The 11066-nt window shown below is 45.9% G+C and overlaps 1 protein-coding gene across 5 annotated transcripts in view; it reads right to left on the bottom strand.

Annotated features, from left to right (window-relative positions):
- Positions 1-5563, bottom strand: part of FAM81A (family with sequence similarity 81 member A) — a 50886-nt gene extending 45323 nt beyond the window's left edge. Inside the window, exon 1 of one of the 5 annotated variants that reach the window (XM_083586821.1) lies at positions 4892-5563. Coding sequence is in view for 3 of the 5 variants with exons in the window: in XM_083586819.1 (XP_083442945.1) it covers positions 4532-4706 (175 nt within the window). In the remaining 2 variants the exon portion in view is untranslated. Of the gene's footprint in view, positions 1-3548; positions 3568-4531; positions 4746-4770; positions 4853-4891 lie in introns of those variants that run through there. The other 4 variants (XM_083586824.1, XM_083586819.1, XM_083586823.1 and 1 more) reach the window with 4 other exon arrangements.
- Between the last annotated feature and the right edge of the window lie 5503 nt (positions 5564-11066).

Here is an 11066-nt window from a genome sequence, read left to right on the forward strand (position 1 = left end):
GAATATGCAGAATTTGCAGATTTAACACACAGAATAAGAGAGCAAGAAAAACATATAATTAAAGAAGAGTGGAAAACATTTATTGAAAATATGGAAAATAAATGTATAAAGCTGAAAACACTGGCAGCAATAAGATAAATTCAACAGAGTAAATAATTTTTGATGTAAAAGTGGAAAACTGATTTGAATGATTAGAGTAAAATATGCAGGAATGTATGATATGTAAAATGAACCATGGAAGGAGAAGAGGAGAAGTCATTGGATATTTTAAAATTTGTAAAATATTTATTTTGAAATGTAAAACTGACAACTTAATAAAAAAATTATTTTTATATAAGTCCCGCAAAAAGAGACTGGCAGAATAAGCTAATAGAATACGCAGAGCTAGCAATGTTGATTGCAAAGATGAGTCTGATATAAAAGAAGACTGGGAATACTTTGGCAAATATTTAAAGAAATATAACAATCAGATAAACCTACAAGTGGGGTTAAATATATGAGCAGCAGTTAAAATAAGCAGAAGAGGGATGGTAATTAAGGAGATGCAGTTTAACAAGGACTAAATAGGACCCCACGGAGGAATGTGTGTGGAAGTCAGAGTGTAAGATAAACAATGACAATTGTATAACTGATGTACTAAGATATGTAAAATGCATAAATTTTAAAAAGGAGAAAAAGCTATCGGGGTTGGGAGACGGGAGTGACTATTAGCAGGAAAGGGGTGCTGAGAAATAGCCAAGAGGTTGGGCAGATGAGACACAGCGTACCTAGCAGAAGAGGGTTGAGAGACCTGAAAAGAATAGGCCACATGCTCCCAATTTTCCAGGGAGGGCCTCCCTTCTCTTTCCCCTGCTATCTTTGCTAGATCCCTGCCACCATTCTTGCCTTTGAGGGACGGATGCCTTGTGGCAATTACAGTTGTCTAATATATCTCTTTGGTCAAAACAGCTGCTGCCCTCCTGGCTTTCGAGGCAGGCTGTTGAAGAGCAAATGCGTTCAGCTCACAGCCTTCAGCAATGGGCAGGGCTGGAGGGGAAGACTTGGTGGAGTTTGGGAAGGTGGGTGCAGGAGGCAGAAGGGTGGAGGAGATGAACTTCAGAGAGCTCAGCAGAAAGGTGGGCTGGCACAAAACCCTCACTGCAGACCCCAAACGAAGAAGTATATTGTGGCATCCCCATGGCTAGTTTACCTGCAAGACACAATATGTGGGCCTGCCTTGGAAGATGATATACACAGTGGCGTAGCGTGGGGGGTGCAGGGGGGGCCGGCCGCACCCGGCGCAACATCTGGGGGTTAGGGTTAGGGGGCGCAAATCCACGGGTTAGGGGGCGCAAATTACTTGCCTTGCCCCGGGTGCTGACAACCCACGCTACGCCACTGGATATACACAGCACATGCCAAGTGATGCAGGTTAGAAAATCTTCCATTTTTTTCATCAGGTCATTAGTAACAATAAATGGGGGTCAACAGCAAATACAATATTAGGGAAGCTTGGAAAGTTCCCCCCTTTATGCTTTGTTTACAAGTAAAACGAACACTATCGCTCTTCAGGAAATTTCGCAGTGCAAATTAGGCTAATTTGCATTGGAAATTTTTCCAGTACAACGTATTTCCTGAGAAGTCACATTACTAGCACAAGCTTTGCATGCAGAAGGTCTAAGATTTAATAATTATTAAAGGCAACCACATTCGTTATGGCATGAACTTCCATGGACTAGTAGAATCTAGTCTGATGAGTTGCATCAGATGGAGTGGCATCAATGAAGACTTCTGCTAAATTTGTTAGGCTTTATGATGCTGCAAGACCCTTTGGTTATTTTTGCTCCAACAGAATAACACAGGCTTCTCTCTGGAAGCTGGTAGAAAAGCCTCAGGAACAGAAGAGGGTTCTAAGCACCAGGGGGGCAGGCTTCCTTTGAAATGCTAATAGGTGTCACAAAAATGTGGTTTTTTATTTGAACTGTGACAGGGAACCCCTCCCTCCCAGCAGTCCTGGGGCTGCTCAGGCATTTGCTATTTGCTCAGTAAGATAAAATACATGTTAACTGTATCCACTTCACACAACGTAAGAAGAGCCTGCTGGACCAGTCCAATGGCCCATTTAGTCCAGCATCCTGGGGAGGGTGTTAAAAGGCCTTTCAGAGTGCGACATGCTTTATCGATGGGCTCTGTAGCCAGAAGGAGTCTCTCTTTTGCTAATCACAGCTGTCAGTGGTGGAGCAAGGTGACAGGAGGTATTTTGCTAATCACCTGAGGTTCAGTTGCGGAACCAAAAGGCTGGACATAAGTAGTTTAAGAAATTAATTAGTAAATAAGCTGCTCTCTAAGTGACAGAGGGAAAAGTTGAGAAATTGGGAACTTCCCACCCACATGTAGAGATGCCTTCACGAACAGCTGTCTGGGCGAAGGTGTTGAGCACCATTCAAGGTAGTCTAGCAGCAGAACAGAGAGAGCTGACCCACAGACTAAAGAGGGAGGAGGAGGAGGAGGGGTGATGAAGAGAGCACCTGTTGCTGAAAAATCAGGTTAAGTGATGGACAGTAGAGCACCTGTTCCTTTCATGCAGAAGGTTCAAGATTCAATCCATCTCCATGGAGGAGAGAGAGATTCTGTGTTGGCCAGCAAGTAATGGCTTTTTCCACCTGCCTTGCCCCATCCTCCAGCCCTAGGAGATCTTATAGGGGAGCTGTTTCAGAGGAATGACTGTGAGGTGAGAGAAACTCTGTTTTCCATCAGGTGGCTGGTTTCACCTGTGCTGCCCCAAGAACTTAACAGTGCTTAGTGTAACCGACCTGTAGAAAGGACTCTATGAATTGAAAAGAGAGATGCTTATGTACCCTTGTTAACGATGAAAATCCTTTTTAAAAAAGAACCATTATTTATAAAAAAACCAATGCTTAGTGTATTTTTTGGCTGCTATTTTGTTAATGTTGCTTTGTAGACTATGAATGTTGCATTGATTTGTTAATCATATAATATGACTTTTGCTTTAATTGTGATGTATAGCTTATTTTTTAGTTGCTACTTTAGTTGCTACCTTTTTTAACAGTGCTTATAGATTGTAATTGTTTCACTGATAATTTGTTAATTATTCTATATGATCTATGCTGCATTTGTGATGTTCTATGATGTTCCATAATGTTATTATTTATTGTTTGCAAGTCGCTTTGGGATTCATTTGAATGAAAAGCAGTATAGAGTTATAATAAATCAAATCAAATCTCCAGGTAAGACTCCCTGCCTGAAATTCTGGAGAGCCACTGCCAGTCAGTGTAGACAATACTGAGAAAGATGGACCAATGATCTGACGTGTTTTCTATGTTCTATTTCTAATGATGGGAGGAGGGGAAAACCTGCTCCTAGCTGATGGAATGGCAAACCCCAGGGATGGCTGTGCTCTGCCTCCAACTGGTATCCACGGTCTGGATACCAGTTGCTGGGAACTGCAAATATGGAAGAGTGCTCTTGCGCTCAGGTCCTGCTTGTGGACTAATAATAATAATAATAATAATAATAATAATAATAATATATTTATTATTTATATCCACCCATCTGGCTAGGTCTCCCCAGCCACTCTGGGCATCTGCCTGGGCACTGTGAGAAGAGGATGGTGGACCATGATGGGCCTTTGCCTGGATCCTGCGGGGCTCTTCTTACGTTGTTATGAAAAGACAGGTTGCAACTCTCCCCGCTTTGGCAGGGCCAGCCATTGACCCGGCTAACAACAACTGATCCCCCTGCTGCTGGGAAGGTGAACTTTGGATAACACTGTACAAACAAGCATGTTGGATGTTGGAGAGTAATAATTAAGCAGAGATTCCTGCCACCCACCCTCAGACACTGCAGAAATCTCTCCCCACTGTAAGAATAATGTCAAGCAAGTGAGATGTCTCCCTCTTACCTTGACTGTGTGGGGGGGTGCCTCAATAGGGGGCTGGATCCCTGGGTCCAACTTGCAGACTTCCACTGTCAAGTTCTCCTGCCCAAGCCTCATGGAAACAAACGAGAGATGAGCAAGAGAGCCCTTACATCTCTCCCATTCATTTCTAGGAAACTTGTGCAGGAGAACTTCTCAGTTCATGCCTCATTAGGAATGGGGGAGGAGGAGTTGCTATTTGGATTTCCCACCTCAGGCACCAAAATAAGCCTTGGCCCATCTCATCCCAGCCTGAAAAGGCATCTTTTTTATGTATGTACATCAGCTCATTACAATTAACACAACGGCAAACATACCCGAAGAAAGAAGCCCCATCAAAAACTGCTTGTCATAAGGCGCAAAAAAGCTCCTCACCACCATCACCAACCACACAATACACAGATCTCCCTGCTGTTGATTTGTTTGTTTCAAGTCACCCACTGAAATGCTCCCTCTCAGATACCAGTTTATTTTGGATCTTCAAAGGAACATTTCTTCATCCTCCACCCCACCGTACGCTGACTATTTTGAGAGAGGTTACAAATGTACAACACATCCCCTCCCTAGGGAGACCCCCCCCCAAGCAGCATCCCCCCAACAGCCTAAGAAACTCACAACAGAACATGCCACAGCTGCATCCAGGGCCCCGCTGACAGCATTCAACATGGCTTTGTTCCCGTCGCCTCAAACTCGTGTCTTCGGAAAACCAAAAGTCGTCGGGATCCTGGCATGGTGGAAGGAGGCGGCATGCAGTGTCTCCACTGGTCTTGACAGCGAAGGCTTCCCTCATTCCCCGCCCCCACTCTGCTTCCCCACCCTCATGCGAGAGACGTGTGGTCTCAGTGCCAACACACCTGAAAATATGGAGGTGGTTAGAAGCAATGGTGAACTGAAGGTCAACACCAGGAGCCTCACCACATCCAAATGCAAGTTAAATGTCTGACTGGAAGCAAGTTGTCTCCCAAGGCTGCTTACCTGGGTCTGGTTAGGGCAGGGCTGGAGTGCCCCAAATCTGCTTCTGAGTATCATAGCAGCATATTCGACTACACTTCTTGTTTGGGGGGTGTAGGTATTTTTCAGGTCAGCAGCCACACCTAAAGGCTTGCCAGGATGAAGCTGGGATGTACTGGTGCCCCTCTGTTGCTGCTTCCTGCCTCCACCGCGGCAACCGAGGAGCGTGGCAACCGAAGAGCCCCTTCGGCTCTTCTTGGCTGGGCCTCGGAGAAGAAGAAGCAAAGCAGCAGCTGGGAGTTGTTGCCAGGACGCTGTCGCTATAGCAACATGCATCTCAACCTCCGTGAAGCAAGGCTCTCCTCAAGAGGAGAGAGAGAGAAGGAACTTATTTATAGGGAACAAAATATCAGCACATACAAATCCTCTTTGAAGAGGCTTAACCCCACAATTATTTCCTAGCGGGGTCAGTTTCTCTCAGAAGATTGGCAGGGGGAAGAACAGTTGCTTCCCTTTTTCAAAAGCACATTGCCAGCTGTGACGAATTCTAATCCAGGCAAAGCACAGACACAGAAAGAACACTTTGGCTTCCCATAGCTCAAGCTTATATCCTGTTCAATGTGCGCCACAGAATTCCTGCAGGCACACAATGCTCGGCTGTAAGGAAATGAAGTTGGTACACATAAAAGGTCCTGGTGACATTTCTCTGGGCTGTCATTCATAGAAATTAATTACCCCCTCTCCCTCCCCCACCTCCAGTAAGAGAGAGTTTGGCCTGGTGGCAAAGCAACACGGTTGCCAACCAAAGTCAAGACAGGCAGTTTTGTTTTTTTACAGAGAACAAAAGGAACCCCATGCAGGGCCATTGAGGCAAACTTCCCACAAAGAGGATGTTGGGCTCCATGAAATGCTACAAACCTCAGCCATGTAGCATCATCCCTTGGGAAGTTCTCCTGCACAAGCGCCCGCCCCCCCCCCCCCTGGAAAAGCACACACAAGAATCCTTATGCAGGATAATTTCTGGCAGGTTGTGCCTCTGGTGGGAAAACTGGAGGGAACTGTCACTTGGGGTTTCACCCCAGCACCTCAAGGCTATAGCAAGCGGCCTGCTCCAGGCAGTCGGGTCCTGGGACTGGCTGCCTATCCAAGTAGCCTGAAAGACATCATTCACACTTGGGGTTCAAAACAGGCAGAGATCAAGTTTCAGAGCAGCAAATGTGAGAGGCTGAAGGCAGGTGCTTAGGCAAAGCCGGTGGGGCTCAAGAAAACCCACTGGAAAAGTGGGAAAATGGGAGGTTGGCAACAAGGTTTTCACATCAAAGATGAGAATTATTATTATTATTATAAATTTCTGTACCGGCTTTTATCCGAATATCACAGGGTGATTTACAATATCAAAACACAAAAATACATACCATAATAACAAGCAAAAACAATACCCTTACTCCAGTTTAAAAGGCCAAATATTGTTTAATTAGCCATAGGCCTTGGAGAAGAGGCATGATATAGCTTGTAATGAAGGTACCAGGTGAGCCTTTCTGGGGAGAGCATTCCACAAGTGGGGGGCCACTGCAGAAAAGGCCCATTATTGTCTTGCCGCCCGCTGGACCTTTCATCACAGAGGAGGCACACAAAGAAGGGCCTGAGATGATGATTGCAGGGTCCGGGTTTATATGGGGTTTATATGGGAAACGGCATTGAGGAATTGTGGTCCTGAGCCATTTTAAGACTTTATAGGTCAAAACCAGCACTTTGAACTGGGCCTGGAAACAAACTGGCAGCCAGTGCAGTCAGGCCAGGATCGGTGTAAAATGCTCAAACCGTCTTGCCCTGGTGAGCAACCTGGCTGCCAAATTTGGCATCAGCTGAAGTTTCTAAACCATCTTCAGAGGCAGCTCCACATATAATGCGTTGCAATAATCTAACCTAGAGGTAACCAGAGCACAGACAACAGAACTTAGGCTAACCCTGTCCGGATAAGGGCACAGTTGAGCCACTAGCCAAAGTTAATGGGAGGCACTGCGCCAGCATGGTGTAGTGGTTAAGAGCAGTGGACTTGTAATCTGGTGAACCATGTTCGCTCCTCCGCTCCTCCACATGCAGCTGTTGGGTGACCTTGTGGAGGAGCGGAGACGCAAACCCGGTTCCCCAGATTACGAGACTACCGCTCTTAACCACTACACCACACTGATTAGCCAATATCAGATGCAAACACTGGTAGCCAGGTTTCCTGGAAGAGATGGGACCATGATGTCCTACAGTAGAAAGCCCTCCTGCCCCATCTGCAAGCATGAGAGCTAGTGTGGCACAGTGGTTATGGTACTGGACTAGGACCTGGGAGAGACGGGAGTTGAAATCCCCACTTGGCCAGGAAGCTTGCTGGGTGACCCTTGGGCAGTCACTCACTCTCAGCCTAACCTACCTGGTTGTGAGGATAAAATGGGGAAAAGGAGAACCATGTATGCCACCTTGAGCTCCTGGTAGCGAAGGTAGGATATAAATTAAACAAACAAACAAACAAACACGGTAATTCAGTTTTACTAGCAAACCAGAGGTTAAACTAACTCCTTTCCAGCTCTGGAAGGGGCAGGAGCAGCGTTCGTGCGACCCACCTACACACTACAACTGACATACTAATGTGTCGCGACACACAGTTTGGAAAGTTCTGCTCTATTCTGTTATTGCTGTAAATAGGACTGTCAAAGGTAGAAGGGAACATTGCTCGGTAGTTATGAACTTCTGTCCAGCGTGGCAGCAGGCTGTTTTTGGACAATAAACACAATCAGACTGAATAGGAAGCTTTGACTTATTTGGAACATGGAGGAAACAAGACGTTCTCAGAAAAGAAAAAAGAGCAGAGCAAGAATAGCAGACTAGGGGCAGAGCTAAGGGAAACATGCCTCCCAAAACCCATATTGTGTATACTTTAGATTTTCCATACATTTTAAACTAAAACAGTTTGGAAAAACAAATCTTGAGTTTCACTCAGTGCTGAAAAGCATAATTTGTTTGGGCTTCATCTGATTGAGGTAGATCTGAAACATGTGACTCAAGGGAAGGCAACGTCACGAGAAGCACCTGGGGTCTGGCTTGAGCCAGCGACAGGCCTAGAGATTCTGCTCATCACAAGGGGAATTTCATGTTGGTGTAAGTTGTTTCCCACTCACAGTCCTGGCCCAATTGCTAGCTTGTTGCTTAGAATGACAACAGTTATCCTTTGTTAATGCTAGATGTTGTTGGCGTTAGGCGTATGAAACTCACTACATGGTGGGCAGGATGAACCATTAGCAACATGGCTGGAGTGTGGCCAACTTAGCCCCAGAGAAGTACTGAAACCCTGTTAGGCCAGCTCTGGGTCGCTTGGTTCCTCAAAAAGTTGATGATTCATAGCTGAACTGTGTGAACTGTCTCTAATGGAATGAAAACCACTATGTCTGAGGGTCAGATAAGACCCAGATGGGCTTACCACCTTAAAACAAAAATCACATGCCTAGCTTGTTCATTAATAGGGTTGTTGGGGTGGATGTCTAATTTTAATTTGAGACAGGGGCTGGATCTTAACCCCATATCTGCCTTTCCTCCCTTGGATCCATCACTACAAACACTTTAAGCCCAGCTCACACTGGGGGAAAAGCACAATTGGGGAAGTAAAGGGAAGCTTTTTCTATTTATTGTGATTCAGCAACCATGGCTGGCCTTCTCCCGTCAGTCATCACATCTAGTTTGGCCCTGAGGTAATGTGAGGTGGGGGCACAGAAGCTCTCTCCGTTGGGTCTTGTGGTTTCTGCTGACCCGTTCACACGTCGAAGTTATCCACTTGCTGTTGCAGACATTAAGAAAGACAAACATCTTTCTTGGGAAAGAGAATCAGAGAATTGTAGGCTTGAAAGGGACACCAAGGATCATCTTGTTCAGAGCTTTCCAAACGTTGCATGTTGGTGACACACTTTTGAGACACACATCATTTCACGGCACAGTAATTCAGTTTTAACAGCAAACCGGAGGTTCAACTAACCCCTTTCCAGCCGTGGAAGCATTTGCATGACACACCTACACATTGCAGTTACACAGTTTGGGTAACTGGCCTGGAGTCTGTTGTTTGACTTGCCTGCTATTCTGGCTCATGCCCACTAGAGTCCACTGTTCTCCCTGACAGGTTGGAACATCCATTCCCCCAGATTTCTGCTCCACTGAAAAAGTGCCCACTAACTTTACAAACAAACTGGACGCTTACTTTTAAGCAGACCTTTGGGAGGTGGGGTGAGGGTGTTAGAGGAAAGCTACTCACTAGAGAAGATGATTTATGAGTCTATGGTGATTGTGTAGGGCGTGTAGGCGTAAATGCAACCATTCTCTCTCAATCCCAACAACCTAAGTTTCAAGTACGTATAAACCACGCTGCCTCCTGTGTTCCTTGAAAGCAGGTTGTTTCCTTTCTTAAATTTCTTTATGAAATTGGATCAAATACCATAAACAAAACCTAGCCATATCTAGCACAAGTGGGGGAAGGAGGCAACTACCCTGGTCCAACCAAAAAATCATATTAGGCTTCCTCAAGGTGGAGTTAGATAGAGAATCATAGAATCTTACAGCTGGAAGGGACCCCAAGGGTCATCTAGTCCAACCCCCCACAATGCAGGAATCTGTTTAAAACTCTGTTTAAAAACCTCCAAGGACGGCGAGTCCACCACCTCTTGTGGGAGTCTGTTCCACTGTTGAACAGCTGTTACTGTCAGAAAGTTTTTCCAAATGTTTAGTCGGAATCTCCTTTCTTGCAACTTGAAGACATTGGTTCAAGTCCTACCCTCTAGAGCAGGAGAAAACAAACATGCTTCCTCCGCCATGTGACAGCCCTTAAGATATTTGAAGATGGCTATCTCAGTCTCCTCTTTTCCAGGCTAAACCCAGCTCCTTCAAGTGCTCTTCATAAGGCTTTGTTTCCAGACCCTTGATCATCTTGATTGTCCTCCTCTGCATGCATTGCACCTTGTCAACATCCTTCTTAAACCGTGGTGTCCAGAACTGGACACAGTATTCCAGATGTGGTCTGACCAAGGCAGAACAGAGTGGTACTCTTACTTCCCTTGATCTGAACACTATGCCTAGAATAGCATTAGCTTTTTTTGCTGCTGCATCACTTTTGACTCATGTTAAGCTTGTGGTCCACCAAGACCCCTATATATCCTTTTCACATGTACTGCTAGTAAGCCAGGTGTCTCCCATCTATATAGCTGTGGTTGAAATTTTTAAAAAGGGATTAGTTAAATTAACAATGGTTGATAGGTTACTAGGGAGAGGGATACCGCCTTCATGCCATCCTTCCAGGGGCTTTCCACAGACATCAAAGTGGACATCATGGGAAAAGAGGATGTGGGACTAGAAGCCTTTAGCTTCTTACGATGTTAGCCACAATAGCTGATGGAGCCTCTATTTCCAGAGGCCGTCTGGCTATATGATATTGGAGATAAACAGCTAGGGAACATGGTTGCCTTCAGTTTCTTGTGAGTGCCCTGGAGGTGTCTGGATGGTGGGCCTTTGGTCTCATCCAGAAGGGCACATCTTAGGTTCCTATAGAAAGTGGCTATCACCAGCTATTACTGGATTATTTGCCATGGTACATAGATAAAACCTCTATGTACAGAGACGGTTCACCTCTGAAAATGAGTTCTAGCTTCCTGGAGGCATCTGATGTATATGCTGGACTGAGGTCTCCTGGTCCAATTCAACAGAGCTTAAATTGCAGGGGGCGGGGGATACAGTGTACTTTAGAAGCTGTTGCTGTGGTTACCTTTTTAATACACATCTGTTACTCTTGCATGTCAACCCCTCGTCAGTGGCGTAGCGTGGGTTGTCAGCACCCGGGGCAAGGCAAGTAATTTGCGCCCCCTAACCCGTGGATTTGCGCCCCCTAACCCATGGATTTGCCCTAACCCCAGATGTTGCGCCCGGTGTGGCCCGCCCCCCCTGCACCCCCCACGCTACGCCACTGCCCCTCGTTTCTCTATTTGTAGAGATGCTCCGACTCTGGGGATGCTGCAGCAGGCAAGTTGCCATCAGCCACTTCCTCCTTCCTTGAGAGCTTGCAAAAGAAGTCTCCTTGGACTCCAGATCTGTCCCAAATGCTACAAAACTCCTGTTCTTCAGCAGAGCTGTAGCTAGGTGATCTTGCACCCCTGGCAGAACTGTCCAGATTGCGCCC

Source organism: Podarcis filfolensis (assembly GCF_964270895.1).
Source record: "Podarcis filfolensis genome assembly, chromosome: 14".
In the NCBI taxonomy this organism is placed as follows: Eukaryota; Metazoa; Chordata; class Lepidosauria; order Squamata; family Lacertidae; genus Podarcis; species Podarcis filfolensis.